We start from the raw sequence: 20995 nt of genomic DNA, 5'->3' as shown, positions 1-20995 counted from the left end.
TGGAGCTCTAGGGACAGGCTGGGCAGGGCACGAAAAAACAGAGGGGCCTCTGGGGACGGACAGGCCTGACTGATTCCTGGCTCTGCCTCTGGCCTCGGACAAACGCCTTAATCTTTCTGAGCCTTCATTTCTTCACCTGAAAAACGGGGACTATTTCAGCGAGCGATCACATCTGTGGGGATCTGACATGACGTGCGGAGAGCCTCCGGCCCTGTGTCCTGTACGCCGTGGCTGCTGTCCCAGGGGCACCCGCTACTGTCATGAAGCGCGACAGGGGGCCCATGCAGGCGGGTCACGCATGGCAGCGCTCCACCACCGACCGAGTCAGCTCGTGGCCGGGCCGCTCGCCAGACTAGCACCCAGCATCCTGCCACGAGTGCCCGGTTTTAATAGGCGAGGCGAGCCAGGTAACAGATTCAAGGAGAGCTGCTCGGCCTGGGCGCGCGTCCCGCTGTGACTTACGCATCGAAGCCGCCAGAGCTGCGGCACGAGGGGAGGGAGAAACTCACAGGTCTCGGTACTGGTCGAAGGCGTTGTTGGCTTCCACCTCCAGCTTCCTCAGCCGCGCAGAAGGCATGGCCCCGTCTTCCAAAGGAGGGTCGTACTTGTTACTCCATGGTGACCTGGAGGGGAGGAGGGAGAGAGAAATCACATGAATCGTTCCGGGAAGACATGGCCCGTGCGCCGTGAGCCCAAGCCCCAGCTGCCTGGCATTTCAGAGGCAAAGCCACGATCCACAGCAGTTTCCAGGCCCTGCTCCTAGTCTGCAGAGCAAGGGCTCGAAGGCAAGACAGGCCTGGGCATGAACCCCGAGGGCCATCTCTCACCGGCTGTGTACTTTGGGGAAGCAACTTGACTTCTCTGAGCCTCCCTGAGTGTATAAAACGAGGCTGCCATTTGCTACGAGAAGGCCGCTGTGAGGAGCAAAGGAGAAAGCACACGGAGCACCCAGACCACAGCCTGGCAGGCACTAAGTGCCAACGATGGGACACCTTCTGCCCCTTTTTCTAATTTCCGTTTTCACCATCGTACTGATCGACAGGTGCCCCTCTTGCCTCCCTGACCCGCTGGCAGCTCTGGATAGAGTTTGACACCACAGACCTTCCTATACAACTAACGATAAGAAGAGAAGAGAGCTGTCCATCACGGAGGCAGGGAGAGACTCAGCCCCACAGGGACTGCTGGGTACACGTGAGAGAACCCGAGGGGTCCTGTTCCCACGGGGAACAGTCTTCCCAACATTCCAGACCCTGGGCACATGAAAAGACAGCCAAGTAATGAGAGCCAGCCTCTCCTTCTCCAGCCCAAAGACTTCCCACATTTAAAAACCAAATGTATTTCGCCCCATCAGGAAAGGAGGCACCAGGGGATTAATTCCTGCAGGTGGAGTTCAGAGAAAGAACGAGAATGAAAAGGAGAGAGGAATGGAGGGGTGGTGAGGGTGCCACGGGCCGCGGACAAAGTCCTTCCCAGTCCTGGACAGAAACCCCTCGACATCTCCACCGTAAGAAACACACACCACTTTTCCCACTTGCCTCGCTGATAACCAACCTCTGCATCGCGGGGAGCTCCGAAGAACCTTTCAACTGGGGACTGATGTCATGGGAAAAAAGGGATCACTGTCTTCAGAGCCCTAGTGCCAATGAAGTCCATGCACAAGCGTCATTCTTCCAGGGGACTGCGCCCCCGCCCCCACTCCGGGCACCCCCGCTAACGAATCACAAGTCTGGAACCAGAGGGAGCTGGGTGGCCACTCCTCCAGCCGCCTCTGCACACAGGCCCCAGGGGGCGAGTGCAGGAAGCGTCACCGCGCCTGGTTCCCAAAGGGGGGCCTCTAGGCAGTAGTGGCCTGGCCACTTCGAAGCACCAAGGACTCTCTGAAAACCCTTCTTTCCCAGCCGGCTGTTCCTCCGCACCACTCCCCTCTCTGTCGGTACAGAGACTGCACAAGAATGGGGTAAGATGCTCTGTGGTCAGCCTGGACTGGGCACTCAGCACAGGGCGGAGCTAATAAGCCAGGACCCATCTGGCTTAGGGGGCAGGGGTGAAGCAGACACTGAGCACCCCTGAATCCTGGCCAAGAGGCCTCTCCCTTCCAGAGCACGGCTGCTGTGTTGTTCTTGCTGCTACGGCAAGTTTTCTTCACTCCTCCAAACCGTGCTCAGGGAGCTCCCCACAACAGAGACGTCCTCTATCATCACTGTCCGAAATGGCGGCCACTGGCTTCCGGCTGGGCCGCCAAGTGTCTGGGATGTAGCTAGGGCCACCGAGGGTGTCCTGATTTTCATCTGACTCAGTGTGAATTCATTTAGACCACCGACTCCAGAACCAAGGTTCCAAGAGGGCAAGTCTTTCCTGTCTTCTTCTCCACCGTTCGCTCGGCACCTGGGACATGCTGGTACCCAACCAGAGCTCACTTAGTTAAGCTGTTGGGAGAATGAATCCATCCTCACCCCCCCCCCCCCTCGACCCTCACTGTCACATACAGATGTCTGTCTCTGCAGGCCACGAGGGCACCTGGGGTGGGAGCCCGAGCTGCCTGCCTCACATCCCAGTGCCGGGCACAGAGCTGGGGAGGGGGTGGGTGGGAGCAATGGTGACAGGCGGAAGCCTTACAGCACGGGGTGGAAAAGAAGGCCCCGAGGGGACTCTGCTGGGGGCCCTCCAACCAGCAGAGGAGTCACCCTCCGCCTTTTCTGAGGAACAGCAAAGGCCTCCCAGCAGATCCCGAGACAAAGGTCCAGTGCAGGGGCGCTGCCCCCAGCACTCATGTCCACCAGGCTTGGGGCCTGTGCTTGCCAGGACCCGAGGCTCCCTCCCTCCTGTGCCCCTTTCAAGACTTCCCAGTGCACTCCCGGATCTGACCTTCTGTCCCCAGCTGTACAGCCATCACCTTCCTGTGGGCCTGGAAGACCTCTCCGACTGGCTTTCGTTTAGAAGCGACCTGATTAGACACAAGAGCCCATCTCTCTTGCAGACCGGGGGCCTGGAATTTTCAAGAAGCCTGTAACTCACATTTCTCCTGGCTCGCAGACGACAGCATTTGAAGCTGTTAGTCCTGGAGCCGGGGTAATTGTAGCTGGGGGAAAAAATCATAACATTACCCAGAATATTCTTAGTGCAAGGGGCACTCAGAACACATTTAAGAGCTTAAATGGAGGCCATTTGAAAAAAGACAGATGGACAAGAACGGTTCGATTTCAAAAGTCAGGCCTTTCATTTGCCTCCGAGAATGCTTTTCGTTGGAGCTAACAGGTTTCAAACAGTGCTGCTGGCAATGGTCAGGCCATAAGGATCTTATTTAAGCAAACGATCAAACACAGTTAGGATGGAAATGTGCGGAGAGAATCAGAAGACCTTGAAGTTTTATACCGAGAAGGGAAAAAGGAAAGAAAAGTCCTGTGTCCTGACATCCTGGGCTCCTCTTTGGCTGAGGACCCCCAGGCGGTGCCCCAGGAATGCGGGAGCCGGTGGGGCGACCTGCAAGGGCTGCAGGCACTGGGGAAGCCTGGCCCGGGCACGGACGCTGGATATGGAAACACTCCCAGCAGTCCCCAGGCTGCCGGGGACCAGCTGCCACACACAGCCGACTGGAGTCTTCAGGTGGAAAAAAGAAACACAATGATGACATTGAGCAAGCAAGACTCAGCTAAAGGGCTGCCTCTTCCGGGAAGCTTCCTCCCAACCCTGTGCCTGGAGGGGCTACCTGTCCCTCGGTGGCCCCGCGCCTGGGCAGCCTCCAGCCAGGACTGGCCCCTCAGGGTGGAGCCCGATCCATCCCAGCTGCCTCAGCACCCCAGGCCAGCGGCTCCCGCACCCGCATCCCCACCTGGTCCAGCCCTCGCTCGCGAAGCCCAGGCCACCACAGCCCACCTGACATCTCCACGTCCTACCTAACGGTCATCTCAGGCACCTCCCCCAGTCTTCCTCATCTCAGTCCGCGGGGCCCCCGCCTTCAGTACCCCCTCGTTGCTGCTTCCTCCATGCCCGGGCCCACAGCAGTACCACGGGCCTCTCACATCGGACGCTGCTCACCACTCCACTCGGGGCTCTGGTCTGGGTGGGGCCAACATCTATCCCTGACCTACCCTCCAAGCAAAGCTGGCAAAGGGGCACGATTATATAACATTTGTCTGGTCTCTCTGTAAAGTCAGGATCAATGAAACCTTCATAATTCACACCAGGTTCCGTGCCATTCACCTCTTGGCCTGTGTCACTTCTTTTAATCCCTCGTAACTCTTGTGCTACGACCTCCTGCCCTGCCGCGTCCTTGACCTCACCTCTCGCCCCGGCCTTCCTGTCAGGCTTGAGCCCGACCAGCTCAGCTCCAGCCCGGGGACTTTACACCCAGAATGCTCTTCCCCCAGACCCACGTGTGACCGAACCTCCTCATCAAGTGTCATTTCACACATGACCAGTAACAGAAGTACTGTCCCTGACTTTCCATCCTGTCTCTCCTTTTGTATTTTCTTGATTCACTGTTCAGTCTTGATGACCTCTGTGTTTGCTGCCTGGTGTCCTTGTGGAGGGCGGAGGACAGAAGTTCCAAAGAGGGACTTAAAATAGCACCGGCACACACAGTACAAGCTTACTGAGATGTCACCGCGCGCTCCGCTGAAAAGAACGAAGACCCTGATTTCCAGGTTAGATGTGAGAAAACTGAAGACTAGACGTGCAATGTCTCTCGATAGCAAAAATGCTAAAAAAAAATTTAAAAAACACAACACCAGAGATGGTAAGTAACCTGTGACAGGCCTCGCGGCTTTGTACAAGGGGCCGTGCTGGTTTGGAGCCAGCGTCGTGACTCCATGTATTTCTCCCTCCTTCCATTTCTCAGATGCTGCCCCTCCCCCAAAGAATATCAGGCTGAAGCCCTGAGACTCAGCCCCGGTTCTGTGGCCTCCAAGCAGACCTGGCGCAGACCGCACCCCTCCGCCATCTCCAAGGCACCGAGCACAGCGATCTGGCACAGAAATGCTGGACCATGCAGGGACTCTGATGTTTAACAGGAAGGACGCCCAGACACCCTTAAAACCTAGCGCAGGCGTCACCTCCTTCGTGGAGTTTTCCTGGAGTGTCCCCAGCCTCTTCTAGGCTACCCTCCAATTCTGCACGAACCTGGCCCTGGCCGCACGAATCACACCACACAGCGACCAGCTGCTAGGTGCATCTGCTGTGCGCACCCTACACCTTGCCCTCGGCCGGACTTCACGCAGTTCCTGGTCCATAACAGCAGCCACCTCTCATTAGACTGCACGGGCGGGGGCCCCCCACTCACTGCTGGATCTCCAATCTTTCTGGAAGAGCTCCACAAACACCCAGTGGTTGACTGCAGGGCAGGATGGATGGCGGGTGGGAGAGAGGGGGGGAAGTCAGAGAGAGAGGCGGCTGACGGGCTGGGAGACCGTCCAGGTTCAGTGGCCCTCGGGCTGCTGGACAGGTGACAGTGCCTAGTCCGGGCCGGCCTGGCGCGCCTGCCGCGTTCTTGGGAAGGGAGGGTGCTCACCTGTACGAGTCCCCGTCTCTGTTGTAGTCACACAAAAGGTAATCCTTTCCCACCACCTTGTCTCTGGCGATTTTCAGGGGCTGGTCAACGGAAGACAGGAGATCTTCACACAGACTGGGGACCTGGCAGAAAGAGAGGAAAAGGCAGAACCGGGGGGTTAAAACAACACGTCAAAGCCAGGTTGGCTAACGGCACCCGGAGCCACATCGTGGTCAGCACATTTAACATCTGGCCCTTGGCGCTCTGCCAGAATTACGGGCCTGTTCTTTTCTTTTCCACGTGTGTCTGACACCAACTGTGTCCCTCCATAAAGAAGCCTGTTCTTGAGTTACAGCAGAGCGTGATTTCCAACACAGCCTTCCTTCCAAATCTGCGTGCAGCTTCAATTACCTGGCCGCCGGGGTGGTCTGCTACATTTAAGTACGTACGTGCTTGGTATTGGTCTCTGGTGGGCAAAGTACAAGCCCAAGTCCTGAGAAGAAGGTAAACATTTGAAATACATCGGAATCCAAAGAACTCTGAGAATAACCCGTCCGTCCCGGATGAACTCCCACAGGCTCCCATGCGGGGTGGAGTTTCCAGTACTTTCCAGGCCCCCGGCCAAGCATTACCAGGTTGGCTTGTGGAGTCGATCCTACCTGCTGCAAAGGTAGCTACATGCCAGCCTCCCGCAGCACCAAGCTCCAGCTGGCTTACCTCAGGTGGACCCACGTGGAGCCGGGTCACCGAGAAGGAGGGGCCCCAGGGCCCGAACCCCAGGACTGAGGCTGCCAACTGTGACACGTGGCCCCACTGGTAACCAGGCTGCTGGCCTTCTCCTCCTCCCAACTCAAACATCAATTTCCACCAAAATATTCCAGGAAGGGATGGCAGCGCTTTCAGAAATGGATTCCTTCGGGCCTGAGTCACTTCCATGCTGTATTTTCAATGTGCTGACTTATTCCTTTCACGGGCCTGGGTTTATGGAGGCCCCACCATATCGTTTACCAGGCAAGTGGCTGCCAACTGCACCAACGGCCCTTCCAAATGGAAAAGTTAAATCATGTGGCAAAGATCCCCAGCAGAGAGGCTCGGCAGGGGGCGGACGGCCCTGGCAGCTCCCGCGTTCCTCCCGAAGACCCTCAAGCCTGCCACCCCAGGGACCACCCAGCCTCCGGGGGCCTCTCCAGGCACCTCTGCTGAGCCCTGGGGTGCTTCTGAGCAGCCTGTCAGGCCCTGGCGGGCACGGCCGGAAGACGGCGACCCTGTCTCACACGGACTCCAGCCTTAGTGAAATGACTTGTTCCCTCTACGTGGACCAAGGCCAGGCACCAAGGGACGCACGCACCACCAACTCCCGTACACAACCTGCAACGCCTGCCCGGGTCCCCATCCCACAAACACGCACACACAGAACAGGGCCATTTTCTTCCTTTTTAAAAATCTGATTTTATTTTTAAATAATCTCTACACCGGATGCGGGGCTCAAACTCACAACCCCAAGATCAACAGTCTCCTGCTCCACCGACTGAGCCAGCCAGGTGCCCCAAAACGGCGCTGGCAAATCAAAGTTCAGTTTGGTGACAGGACTATTGTGCCCCCCTCCGTTTCCAAGTGTCTGTCACATAACGTGCTAGGCCTCTGTACACAGCGGACTATCCACCTGATAGCTCACACGCGTGCTGGGAAGTAGGCGTGTATTTCCCCATTTTACAGGTTAGGACAGTTGAGGCCCAGGGTTAAGAAGCCGCCCACGGCCCACACCGGCAGCAGGCAGTGGCTGCAGAAATCCCCCCGCCCTGCCCCCAGTAAGCCTGATTTAAGAGACAGAGAAGAGGCAGGGCAGTGAATGACCAAAGCACACACTGTGGTGGCAAATAACCCCCTTCTGCCCCCACCAATGGCCACGGAGCCTGGAACAGAGTGTGGGCTGGCCGAGGCAAGGAGGATTTTAGCGGCTTTCGCCCGAATTTGGAAGTAGTCTTGCCTTCCTGCCGCAGGCCCAGGGAGATGGCCCTGAGCACCTGTGTGCCGCTGGGCGGGGCACGCCCTTTCCCCCAGCATCACCATTTATCCTGTCCAGCTGCTGCCTCAGCTCACCCATTGGGCTCTGACTTCTGCCCTAGAACCTCACTCTAACTGGGTGGCGCCCCGGCACTGCTGGCCCAATTCGTCCTAGACTGTGGCAGAGAATAAAGTAAACAGGCTCCGAGGTGCGGCTTCCTGTTCTCACGACCTTGGGCAAGTCATTTTTACTTCTCCATGAAGACTCAGTGTCCTCATCTATAAATTATAGCGGGGATAATAAAACCAGCTCATCGTGATTTGGGGGATCTCACAAGACAATGCCTTCGGCACCCCATCCGGTGCCCAGCACAGGGGCCTGCGTGCTCACTAGTACCGGACGCTGATGTGCCCGCCCTCCCCGCTCTGTGCCCGCTGTCATCTGCTGTCTGGGACCCTCTGATGGCAGTGCCACAGGTGCCACCTGGCTCCACCACACTGCTTCTTTGCGACCTGGATAAAAACGGACCTTTGAGAATCCAGTTCTTCTCACCCTCGGTTCTGCCTGGAGCCACCCGTTTCTCCCTCCACATGAGGCCTTTGCAGTGACATCCCCCCACCCCACAGGGAAGCTCACAAGATAATGGGATTTGGTATAAATCAAGCTTGACCTCACTGCCATCCGAAAGGTTAATCTGTGGATCAGAAGTATCTCGGTAATTCCTTCCTAGCACTAAGACACTAACTGAAATGATTTCTGAATTTACTTGTTGTCTGTCTCCCTTCCCTAAAATGTAGATTTTTTTTCCAGGGCAGGGACTTCAGTCTTGTTCACTGCTAGATCCCCCAGTGCCATTTGCACGGGAGGGAGGAATTTTATAACATGAAGCCTCCCAAACACCAATCAGCTTTGTTTCTAAGTTAGTAAATTGGTGTGCAGCAAGAATCTTCACCCAAGGAACCTGTCGTCAAGAACTGAACTCTGATGGATGCCAACAACCAATTTTGCTTGCGCTTCCAGCCGGCAATCTCAAATATGAATCGTGACTTCATGGAAAGCCCTAGACAAAGAGAAATGGAGTTTTAAAGTCCCGGGTTTTGGGGTGCCTGGGTGGCTCAGTCAGTTGAGCGTCCGACCTTGGCTCGGGTCATGATCGCACGGTTCGTGGGTTCGAGCCCCGCGTTGGGCTCTGTGCTGACAGCTCGGAGCCTGGAGCCTGCTTCTGATTCTGCGTGTCCCTTTTTCTCTGCCCCTTCCCTGCTCATGATCTGTCTCTATCTCTCAAAAAGTAAATAAAAAACAGAAAAAAAAATTCAAAGTCCCAGGTTTTGATGAATACAGACCCCGAGGTACACAGCAACGGTGGCAAGGCTGAGAACTGAGAGACCAGGTTCAAGTCCAGCCGCAGCTCGGTAGCAATGACGGCACTGCTTTGGTGAAAATCCTTCAGGTAGAGAAAGACTATAAAACCAAACCGACATTCAATTCTTCATAGAGTTACATGCATTCATTCCTTATGGGAGAATGCCTTTTCAGAGGCAGGGTATTAGGATGCCCTCAATTTTATGAAATGATAGGTTTACTTGGTTTTTGTTTTACAAGTTGAGAACTCAATGACCTACTCTTGTTTTTCTGCTTTTCTTTCTCCCTGTCCCCACCCTTGCCTTAAAAAAAAAAAAGTGCCTCTGGCCTGTGAAATCAAACCATGCGGCAGCCACTGGTCTAGAAAATGGGATCCAGCCCTCCCTGCCTGTCAAAGTAGATAGATCAGGGTAACTTTCAAGGTCAGTGTGAAGAACCGGAAGGGACCTCCCTCCTCCCACTTTGTTAAGTCCGTCCTTCAGAGCATGGAGCCAAGACAACAGCGCAGAGGGTGGCTTTGTGGTAGGAGTCGTCATCAAGAGGCACTCTCGGAGCCTGCCTGTCCTACTCTGGTCACAGAGCTTCTCAAGCCCACGAAGACCGGGCAGGGCTGAGCTCCTCTCCACTGGCGAGCCTCAGCCCCTGGCCTACTCAGGGATGGGGCCTGCCCAGGAGTCTTCTCCAGGGGCGATGGCCGTGCAGCACGTACTCTGTCTGCCGGGGGTGGGGGTGAGGGCCCGGCTGCCGCAGGCCTCGGGAGAGCATCTGCACAAGGTTCTGAGCGAGGCAGAGTGCATGATAGTACCTGAGCTCCTAGATCCAGCCACCCCTGTGACTGGGCTTTTTTTTTTTTTTTTTTTTAACATTTATTTATTTTTGAGAAAGAGAAAGAGAGAGACAGAGCATGAGAGGGGGAGGGGCAGCGAGAGAGAGGGAGACACGGAATCAGAAGCAGGCTCCACGCTCTGAGCTGTCAGCACAGAGCCAACGCGGGGCTCGAACCCATGAACCATGAGATCATGACCTGAGCCAAAGTCAGATGCTTAACCGACTGAGCCACCCAGGTGCCCCTGGGCTTTTAAAGTCCATGGCCAGGTACTAACCAACCTCCGAAGATTATGCATCTAAACTGTCACTGCCAAACTATGGCAGCTCCCAGAAAAACCACAGAGAACTCCTGATGGCGCAGGGACGTGCCCTCCCGTGACGCATCTGGGATGTGATACGGTCAGCTGATTCTTCAACCAAGCAAGCACAATTTTCGCCTTTTGGGCAAACTTTCAAGCGGGACCATATTTTTGTATTCCGTTCCCCTCCATCAGTCCTGTTTCTCTGATCAAAGATAAAGCGTCCTGGAAGAATCATTTGGCCGTCGTCACGGGAACTGAGACGTGTGGATGCCACGGCATGCCCACACATGGGTACCGGCACAGCTGCCCAAGGCTGAGTTAGTCGTGACCCGGCGCCACCCACCAACCTGTCCTACCTCCATTCCTTCCAACCCCCAATGCATCCCTGCAGCCTCCCAACACCATCCTGTCCTGTTCACTGCTCCCTCCACGTGCAAGTTTGCACATGCCTCCTCCACGGAAATATCCCCCCTGCAGGGTTGCTGGAGAAAATATAGGAGCAGGCAGTTAATTTTTAATTCCAGATACACAATGAATCCCCAAAACAAGGGGCATACGTTTTCACTTGCTAAGCCTGGCAACCCATCCCTGTTCTTCCCTCAAATCCCATTATTCTTAAAAACCCAGCCCAAACTCCTGGCTTCTTTATCAAGATGCCAAATTCTCTGGCATTCCTGTAGTAACAGTGATGTCAACTGAATCCCAAATGCTTTGGGGATGGCTGTCCTAATAGTGCCATCGGCTGTCACTTTACTCCTTCCTTGCTACTTAACATTCTCTGAATGCTGTGAGCCTACCGAGGCAGTTCCCGAGGCCATGCCCCCCCCGAGACGCGCGTGGTGTGGCCGGTGCTCCTGCACGTGCGCGGACTTCTGGGAAGTGGGTATTAATCACGAGCGGAGTTATACCAAAACCCAGAACACGGGCAGTTTCTCTCTGTAGTCAGTCACCGACGCTCTCCCTACATTCAACCCCAAGGCTACCCCCTCTGCTCAGTCCTGTCAAGTGCTTAGAAGACTGGAAGAAATCACATTAAGTCTCAAGGATCAGGAGTTTGAAGAGCAATTTAAATGAAAGGACAGGTCCAAACAAAGCCAACGGTTCACCCTGGGGTGTGTGTGTCATTGCCTCTGCTGCCACTGAAGGCGAGAACCCTTGTCTGGTGCCCGCATCCAGGGGCCAGATGGCTTCTGTCCGAAGTGCCCATCCGAACTGCTCAGCGGCCTTTGTAAGCAATGTTCAGAAAACACCAAAGGTGTCGGGTCAATCTTGGCTGCTGAGGGGATTTCAACTTAATTCCCAAGGACTTGGAACAGTAAGCAAGGACAGCATCCTGGCCACCATTCTGGTGGTGAGGTTTGAGGCTCCTCCACAGCCACAAACGCCTTTGAGGCCACACCCCAGGGACCACGCTGCTCTTCACACCTGAGGAGGTGACACCATCGCCTGGCTCACTGGTGGGGGGGGGGCGGGGCGGGGTGGTGGTGGAATGTGGGGGGCGAGGGGGCCGGAGGAGGCGGGGGAAGAGGAATAAAGCAATGAAGCGGGCTGGGGCAGAGAGAGAAAAAACCCCAGGGGGCAGAGCGAGGACGCCCTGAGCCACAGCTGCAGGTGACCCTTTAATAATGAGGATCAGGACGAGCAGGCTGTCCCAGCCAACCCCTGACTGGGCAACAAACCCTTCGCACCACCTCCTCCAGTCCTCAGACACCCCAGATGTGGGCCATGTGGAGAAAGAACTTGCTCAGAGTCACAGCACCAGTGGCCAGCGGCCTAGGAAAGGACCGTGACATACAGAACGGCTGGGCTGGGAAAAAAAGGACATCCACTCTTGCTGTCACCCCAAACCAAATGCTTTTCTACTATCTAACCCAGCAGCGATCACATAAAAAGAGATACAAATCAGAAGTTTCCGGCCACAAGTGAGGTTCGCGTCCGTGCCACCATGTGGTTCTGCTTTGCCTCTTCCCCTTCTCCATTAGTTATTAAGGTTGAAAACAATTGTTCAACCAGAAAGAGAAACTTGAGATGAACCCTTAAAAAAAGCACCAAAGCCAGACCCGTTCCACTCCACGATGATCTAACCCACGGCACCCCCGTCTTTAAGAAGTGCACCTTGTCCCTCGGTTTTTAAAAACATGGCCCAGCGAACACATTCCATTTTTTGATCTGCCCGCTGGCCGAGAGCCCGCCACCAGAGAGATAAGAATGGAAAGCAGACCCTGTCCCCTGGGCCGCACACTCGGCTGAGTGAGGCTGGTGGAGTCGGGGCCACCCCGCTCCCTTCCCCGCCGGCTGGGTCGCCCGCTCCCGGCGGGGTGTCAGGACGCTGGACCTCCGCCCGGCCGGCAGAGGTCTGTCTCTGCCTCCAGTTTGCTCCTTTTATATTTGCTACAACCTTCCCCCTTCTCCCCTTATAACAAATACGAATACAAATGAAATACAAAACTAAAGAGAGTGCTCTTAGCGATGCACACGCTGCTGGTGGAAACGACCTGCAGTGTGGCTTTCTGGAAAACACTGACCTTGCGATCAAACACAAGTTCAAATCCTCGGTCTGCCACTTTCTGGCTGAGCGTCCCCTTCCCTAACCTCAGAACTGGGACTGTGATACCCGCCTGGATGAGAGATTCATTCCACTGGATGCTGCGGCGTGCCCACACCAGGCATCCGCTGGGTGCCAGGGACATGGTGGCGGACAAGACGGACCCATGCGGCCTGCTCCCCCAGAGCTTTGCTCCAGCCGCTGGGACTAGACAAGGCACCGGGAGCCATCCTGAGTGGTGAGGGTGGGCCTGTGGGGACTCAGTGGTCCGGAAGCTGGTACAGAGATGACACACGAATGAAGGAAAGTGGGGGCAGGGGGAGGACTGTGATGGGAGCAGGAGCCAGCACACAGACACAGGTGCTGCGGCAGGGAACCCCAAGGCGAGTGTAAGGAAGACGGGGGCATCTGTAGCCACACAGCCACCCCTCCCAGGACAGGAAGCCAGCACTGGGAAGGGCTGTGCAGTGGGGCTCCCTGCCCACACGAAGCCCTCCAGCCAAGCCTGGATCTCAGCAGGGATCCTAACTAAGCCCACCACCAAGCACAGAGCCTGGCGAAGAATGGGCGCTTTGCACCTGCTGAACCGAAGGCGACTTGTCCCCTGACTCCCAACCACACCGACACGGGGGCGCCGTCCCTCCCTCCCATTTCAGACCCAGCCCTCTTCTAAGTCAGCCATCACCGGACTCTAAGAATGTTATTTCTCAAATGAAAGTACAGACTAGTCTTCATCAAAAGCCTGTACATTATTTAGTAAGATGCACGACTGAGGAAGAATATCATTAAGTGTACATGTCAAGTGTAAGAAACAATTTCCCAGTTTTGGAAACATTACATGATGAGCCGTGCGCGCTCAGATTCGAGAGGCTGGTTCCTGGAATGCCCCCAGCAGACTCGGGACTTGCTCACAACAGGCACACAACTGTTGGCTCGGGGGGCCGTCCTCGGGGTCTGAATGGGGCTGTCCGATCAGGGCTAACCCTAGGATATGGTTTTTGATCAACAGACGTTTTATTCTACTTAGAAACAAATTTTTCACATGCCATTAATGACAACGTTCCCAAGAAAAAAGTTCCTCCCCGCTTTCTTTTCTTCGGCAGGTGCCCCAAACCATCCCAGAGAGAAAGAATAGAGGTGAACTTCCCGGGCTGGGTTTCAGCCATTCATATTCAGGACTCCAAAGCTTTGCCTTCTCGAAGCTCACGGCCTGGAATAAGAGGCCAGAGCAGTTTTCTAAAGGAAGGGGTCACGACAGGAAGGAACAAAGCAAGGGCAAATTGAAAGGAAAAATTAAAATCACTATCTGTGAGTCAACCACAGCGGGCACACAAGGCTCCCGTTGTCCACGTGTAACCTTACGCTTCCCCGAAGGGGGTGAACCGGGCACTCGGAGCCTAATTAAATTAACCATCCCCTGGCCAGGGCTACAAGTCCACATCTGGTGGAGGGAAGTCTGGAGAATTCAGGGTCATTCTAACCTGCCTGCTCCTTTTAATTAAGGCCTTGTTCCTGAGGGACGGAGCAAAATGCACAAACACCTTCAAGAAGCCAGAGACAGAAAAGTCCCCAGATAGAAGACACTGTGGCCTCGGGGCCAAGAAGAGCCCACTGCCAGCGCAGGCAATTACCCCGGGGAGGAGCCCACTGCCCCGACGCCCTATACAGTCAACCCGGCCGAGGCCGCTCTCCCCGGGGAGCCCACGGACCCCCACCTGTTCCCTGCAGCCCGAACGAACACTTCAGAGGGGCAGCGACTCCCCGGTCTAGGCTCCTCCAGGCCACAAGGCCCTGCCTGTGCGCCTCACACATTCGGATGGGCTCTCTCTCCGCAGGACAAGGGTGGGGCCTAATGCCGTCGAGGCTTCTGGTGCTGGTGACACGGTGCCCAAGTGCACAGGGGCAGGGTCCCTCGGGTAGAGTTCACGCCTTCTGAAGGCTCCAGAATGTTCTCCCACTGGAAAGGGGGCCCGCGGGCTGGCTGGCGGCGAGGGTGAGCGTGCCTGAGAGCACCAGGGTGACCATGACCTCAAGCCCCTCAAGGCAGACGGGGGCTCCAGCTCTCAGCCCCAGGGGCGTGACCAGCACCCCACGGTGACATGCGGAGGCAACAGTGGACGGAGAGCCATGACCCTCTTGCTGGATGTCCCATGGTCCTGCCTCCTCAGCCTTTGTTGTTAAGGGATACTGCCTTGGCATTCTTAGAAACCACTTCCAATCTTTCATGGGAAAAGACCAGGTAAAAACTTACATGAAAACAACTCGTTGGTAATCTTTACACTAAGATCCTGTAATTTCATGGGAAGGACAGGGGATCTCCACCCTCTCTTTCAGTTTTTGTAATTTTTAAAAAATGTTTATTTTTTTATATTTATTTTTGATAGAGAGAGAGAGAGAGAGACAGAGCATGAGAGGGGGAGAGGCAGAGAGAGAAGGAGACACAGAACGGGAAGCAGGCTCCAGGCTCTGAGCTAGCTGTCAGTACAGAGCCTGACGCGGGGCTCGAACCCACGAATGTGAGCTCTGACCTGAGCTGAAGTCGGAGGCTTAACAGACTGAGCCACCCAGGCGCCCCAAAAATGTTTATTTTTGAGAGAGACAGAGATAGAGTATGAGCAGTGAAGGGGCAGAGAGACACAGAATCTGAAGCAGGTTCTAGGCTCTGAGCTGTCAGCACAGGGCCTGATGTGGGGCTCGAACCTGCAAATGGTGAGATCATGACATGACCGAAGTGGGATGCTTAACTGACTGAGCCACCCACTCAGGTGGCCTCTGTATTTCAGTTTCTAAAAGCTACTACCTGGGGACACCTGGGTGGCTCGGTTGGTTGGGTGTCCAACTCTTGATTTCAGCTTAGGTCATGACTCCAGGGTTGGGAGTTCAAGCCCTGCATCGGGCTCCAGGCTGAGCATGGAGCCTGTTTAAGATTCTCCCTCCCTCCCTCCTTCTTTCTCTCCCTCCCTCCCTCTCCCCACCCCCCAACCCCGAGTCTGCTGCCTGGCGAGCAGTCGTGGGACCGAATGAGTCCAGATGGAAGGCTCACTACCTAGATGGTGGCAGAAAGGATCACTGGCCAAAGTGGGGTTTGCGTGATTAGGTCCACGTGACCCTCCCTCCTCACCACGGCCTGGGGGTAAAGCAGCGCCATCTCAGGGCAGAAGGTGAATGTAGAACCCGCTCCCTTGCTCATCACCGTGCCCATGAGTCTGGGCCCGGCCTCGGGCTTTATAGGACACATGCGCGAAACCTGCATGGGTAAAAGCCCCCCTTAAAGCTAGGACAGGCTACCGTGGAGATCCACACCTCCACACGCTGCGATCGGTACGGAGAGGTGGGACAGAGGGCATGTGCCGTCCGAGCCGATCCGGGAGGGCTCAGCGTGTGGGGAGTGGTGGACAAACTGCTGGACATGCATCCACGTGTCCTGGCACAGGGGCAGGATTTCCAGAGTGGGCGCGGGGAGGTCCCCGCCACCCCCTGCTGAGGTCCCACAGGGCGCAGGCCCCAGTACACGCCTCCCTCCAGGGATCCTTACAGCCCAAGGGGTGGGGGCGGAGCAGCAGCAGAGGCTCAGAGCCACGCGGCCACTGAGTCATATGCCAGAGTTCCGGCTCTTTCCACCACACATTCTCCCCAAACTCTCAAGACCACAAACTTCCAAACAACCCTAACAGCCTCCCAAAATTCCAGCGATGCGGCTGGTTCCTTTCAAGTGGAAATGTTCGTGCCGTCTGTGTGTGTCTGAGCGGGGCTGGAGGCCAGCGCTGTTGTGCCACGTTATGTGAGGCATGCCAAGAACAAGTCGGCATCTCCCCCCCCCTCCCCCGCCCGGCTATTAGCACAAAAACCATCATGGCTGGTTGGCCATAATGTTTCCCACTGGATTCCTTCCACTGGATGGATGCTTCATCAGGTTTTGTTTTAATTTCTCTGAGTCACCCAGAGAAAATGACCAGGCACCAAGAAAAATCTGTGATTCTTCCTACTGGGGAAGGGGGCTCCACTCAGGATGGACCGCTGTATTGGCTGGGTCTTGCCAGGATCAAGAGCTCTTCTGTGTCTTCACTTTGGCCCAGTAAGAGAGAAAACTCAAATTTGTAACTCCAGATAAAACCATCAAGTGCAGGAGGGGTTAAATACGTGTCCCCACCCTTAAGGAGCTCAAAGTACAGGACAGATTAGGACACAAATGAAGTCCCGATGTGCTACGTGCTATGGGCAGGGAGTTGGGGATGCCATGGACACGAACAGGAGGGCTGCCCAGAGCTCCCGGGAAGCGGGGAGAATGAGCAGGGAGCGTCCAGGCAAGGCGTGCTAGGAGCTAGCACGGAGCGGAGTTACAACAAGTGAAAGCAAGTGTGGCACAGCAGAGCTGCGGGGCTGGGGGAAAGAAGGGGCGCCCGCCTGGACAGGGGTGGCATGGAATCTGCATGGCCGCACCACCCAGTGAATATGCTAGAAACCACGGAAACGCACAGCTCGAAAGAATGAGTCTTAAAGTATGTGAATTATATCTCCATAAAGCTGTTAAAAAAAAAAGAAAGAAAGAAATCAAGAGAGAATGTCCCAGGGCTGGAGAGAGCCCCGCTCAGTTCAATGCAAATGCAAAAGTATCAATTTGGGTTTTCAGCAGAGAATACATTATGTGATCTAAGCATCTGGGCATCGGGGCCAGAGGCAATGTTGCCTTTCCCTTCACTCCCAGTAGCTACTGGGCCACCAACCCTGACAACCTAGAACCTTCCCACATCAAAACAAATTAATAAATAAACAGGGCACACAGAAAAGGGCGCATCATCAGCCTGGAAGCTGGAGCTGGGTCAGGAATGAAATGGACGTAGACCACTGGATGGTCCTCAGTTTCCTTAACTCTAAAATGGACCAACTGAATCAGATGGGTCTTTTGATTTTCCCAGGCAGAGAAGAGGTGCCTGGTGGAGTGCTGGCAGAGAGGGGTTCAGGGTGACGAGGGTAAGAGGGCCTGCCCGCCACTGTTCTGTTCAAGTTTTGTGTTAAGATTTCACTTGAAAGAGTTCCAGTCATTAAAGAATAAAGAAATATCTGAAAACTACTAGTCTAGAACACCAGCAAGGTTCATTTTAGCCTTAAGATCCTGCAAAGTCTCACAGATCAAGGCAGTCTAGGGGCACCTGGTGGCTCAGTTGCTTGGGGGTCCAACTTCAGCTCAGGTCATGATCTCACCGTTTGTGAGTTCGAGCCCCGTGTCGTGCTCTGTGCTGACAGCTCAGAGCCTGGAGCCTGCTTCAGACTTTGTGTCTCCCTCTCTCCCTGCCCCTCCCCAGGCCACACTCTCTCTCTGTCTCCTTCAAAAATAAACAAACATGAAAAAAAAAAAAAAAACCAATCTATATACTCATCTCCATGACCATCCAGGAAATGGCCTTTGGAGCTAATCAGAAGCTTGTGATCTTTTTCCTAAAACTGAGCACATCATCTACTGAGTGAGGCACTGTGTGCGTTCCAAGGGTTCCTAAGAGCCAGGTGCACGGCCTCAGGACCCAGACAACACGAGGGACAAGGACAGGTGCCCGCACGGGCTTTGCCCTGAATTCCATGTTCGAATTCAAAGTCCCACAGAGATTTCTCTATTTGCGCACAGAACCTACAATACGCCCCTCTTCTCTCTTCCAGGAGTAGTCTCCACCCCAAAGCCCCCCACCCCAATTCCACACACCAAAGGGAAGCAATGTTTCCCTCCTGCCCATGACAGGGTCTCTGTCAGCTTGTGTTCCCATCAGTCACAGATACCTGGTCACCGGCAGTGAGCACGCCATCCGCTCTTAAGGGGACTGCTGATGGGCCTGCGTCAGAAACCCCAGGCCCCCAAGGACGTGCTCCACGTCCCGGCCCACATGTTAGGCCCATTTCGAACGTCAGGGAGACAGGCCGGGCACGCCACGCTGCTCTCGAGTGCTTTCGATCTGTTCACCGACCAGATGCGTTCTCTGGGGGTGAGCCAGACACTCCTCACCCAGGCCCAGTGCCTGCCAGGCGGCACAGGCCTCCCTTCTGACTCTCCGGGTCCTGAGGAAGCGGGATCTCTTTCCAACTCCCTCTTCTGTCCCATGGCTGTCATCGACCAGAAAGAAGGTAGGCCCTAACCTGGAGAGACTCTTCAGACCTCCTCAGTGGAGGCCCCGAACATCATCTACATCACCGCTCCCTGGGGTCCCTGGGCAACAGGATGCCAGGCAGTTCCTACAAGGCAGAAGCCAGAGGACCCCCCCCCCCAGCCACTGGGGAACTGTATCGGGGGGGCAAGGCGGGGGTCTTTGTGTGTCTCCGACGAATCAATCACGCCTCCCAGCTCCCGCTTATCTTCACGGGGCGCCTGAGTGTCTCAGTCGGTTAAGTGGCCGCTCTTCAGCTCAGGTCATGATCTCACGGTTTGTGGGTTCGAGCCCCATGTTGGGCTCTGTGCTGACAGCCCAGAGCCTCGAGCCTGCTTCAGACTCTCTGTCTCCCTCTCTCTGCCCCTCCCCTGCTCATGCTCTGTTTCTCTCTGTCTCAATAATAAATAAACATAAAAAAAAAATAAAAAAAAAAAAAGAACCACGTCTTCTTCCGCTCGAGAGAGTACAGCCTCCTGCCTCTGGTGATTCTCACCTGATCAGACTCCTGAACTACTTCCCTGAGCTGGCAGGGCTGCTGCCCACTAGCTGACACCATGGGAGGGGACGACCAAGCTCTTTCGTTCGTTTTGCCCAGAATGAAACCCAAATGATACCCTAGTCCCTCGTGCCTCCAGGAGGGCGAGGGCACGGGTCGCAAGGGCCCGCACTGCGGCAACGCGCGCAAGGCAAGTCTAAGAGAAAGGCCCCGGGAGCACCTGCACCAATGACCCATCCGTGGGAGACGTGAATCTCCTGTGCACAGCAGGGCAGAAACCAACGAGGAAAAGCCTTCCCCCCAACACGAGTGGGCGCTCGCAAGGAGACGTGCTGAGCGGCAAACATTCTGGAAAGATGGAGTTTTAAACACAAACAAAGAAGGGCAGAGATTCGAGGCAGAGGAGCTGTGCACAGGGCTGGGAGGCCCTTTAATTGGGGGAAGGTTTGCAAAGCCTGTGGAGCATCCGCAGACTGTCCCCAGGTCTCCGGAATGGAAAGAATGTGGAAACCGACCAGGTGACCAAGAAGTTTGCATTCGGCTTGACGCTCTCACCTAGGGTGAAGCCCGCGGTCCCGCCTCCTGCCACCTTTCCAGCAGTCTTGGGGATCGGTCCCTTGGTGCAACAAAGAGGGCAGCCATGCCCAGAGACAAGACAGGCCGGACCCACTCCTTCCTAAGGGCACGTCCCACAGTGCATGGGAAAGCTCTTCTGTCAAGGTGTTTTATTTATATTTTTAAAGTTTATTTAGGTACTTTCAGAGAAACAGAGAGTGTGAGTGGGGGAGGGTCAGAGAGATGGTCAGAGAGGATCCCCAGCACAGAGCCCGACACGGGGCTTGAATTCATGAACCGTGACATCATGACCTGAGCCAAAACCAAGAGTCAGAGGTTTGGCCGACTGAGCCACTGAGGCGCCCGTCAAGGTGTTTCAGGGCAGAAACAGAATTCCAGGGAAAAGTAAAGAGCCCCTCAGACCTGGGGGCTGCATTTCTCGTTTGCATGTACCGTATGGCACTTTCATAAGCGTTTCTAATGGACTTAAATATCCTACACGGGGACAGACGATCTGTAATAAGACAGAAAAACGATATCCCCCCAGCTCCATCCAGGGGGAACGCTTGCCTGTTCAGCTCCCACGGGGCGACGGGGAGGCAGTGGTTTTCCCCACGTGGCCAACCCCCACGTCGCTGTCTTCTGTCTGGGACGTCAGGATGTCCAACACAGCAGCGGGGGGCAGTCTTCTCACACAGGTGCCCTCGTTCTCCTTTGGAGGATACCCTGTGCCCCTAGCGGGTAAGTTACCGACAAGTTACCAAATCTGAGTGAGAAAGGTAACCAGGATCAGAACACAGGCAGAGCCTCTGCACCCCTCCCTCCACCACAAGCCAAGAGCTCAGGAGAAACAGAGAGCCGGGAGCCTACTGTAGGTGCCAGAGCACCCGAAAGACCAGATGGTCAAGCTCGAGGTCCCTGTGAGATCACCCATGACAGAGGCAAGTGGCACCACAGTTCCAGGAAGCACCGGTGCCAACGGAGCCAGCAAGGTGGCTGCTGCCCAGGAAGGGACTGCTGGGGGCTCTTCCAGAAGCAGGCAGGCGTGAGGGGCAACATTCCCTTCCGTTACGAGGCTAGAAAGGCTGAGTGGCAGCTAACAGCTGGTCCTCAGCGGGACCGGAACGCGCACCCATCACCTGCTTTTTGGCAAAGGACTCATGAGGCCTGACCAGCGCCTGAAGCTCCCCAGGCATCAACTCACAGGTCCTGATCTTTGTCCAGCGAGCTCCCTTCCAGGCACCCTGTCTCAGGCTTTACCTACTCTAAGCAGCTTTCCCTGA

General features: G+C 55.4%; 1 protein-coding gene across 3 annotated transcripts in view; it reads right to left on the bottom strand.

Annotated features, from left to right (window-relative positions):
* Positions 1-20995, bottom strand: part of CAPZB (capping actin protein of muscle Z-line subunit beta) — a 131306-nt gene that overhangs the window by 35800 nt on the left and 74511 nt on the right. For all 3 annotated transcript variants that reach the window (XM_029949115.1, XM_029949116.1, XM_029949117.1), the window contains exons 3-4: positions 5507-5628; positions 510-623 (exon numbers count right to left, since the gene is read on the bottom strand). In XM_029949115.1, coding sequence (XP_029804975.1) covers positions 510-623; positions 5507-5628 — 236 coding nt within the window. The remainder of the gene's footprint in view (positions 1-509; positions 624-5506; positions 5629-20995) is intronic.

The sequence above is a fragment of the Suricata suricatta genome, chromosome 8 (assembly GCF_006229205.1).
Source record: "Suricata suricatta isolate VVHF042 chromosome 8, meerkat_22Aug2017_6uvM2_HiC, whole genome shotgun sequence".
In the NCBI taxonomy this organism is placed as follows: domain Eukaryota; kingdom Metazoa; phylum Chordata; class Mammalia; order Carnivora; family Herpestidae; genus Suricata; species Suricata suricatta.
Note: the sequence above shows the minus strand (reverse complement) of the source record. Positions and strands in the feature narration are given on the sequence as shown.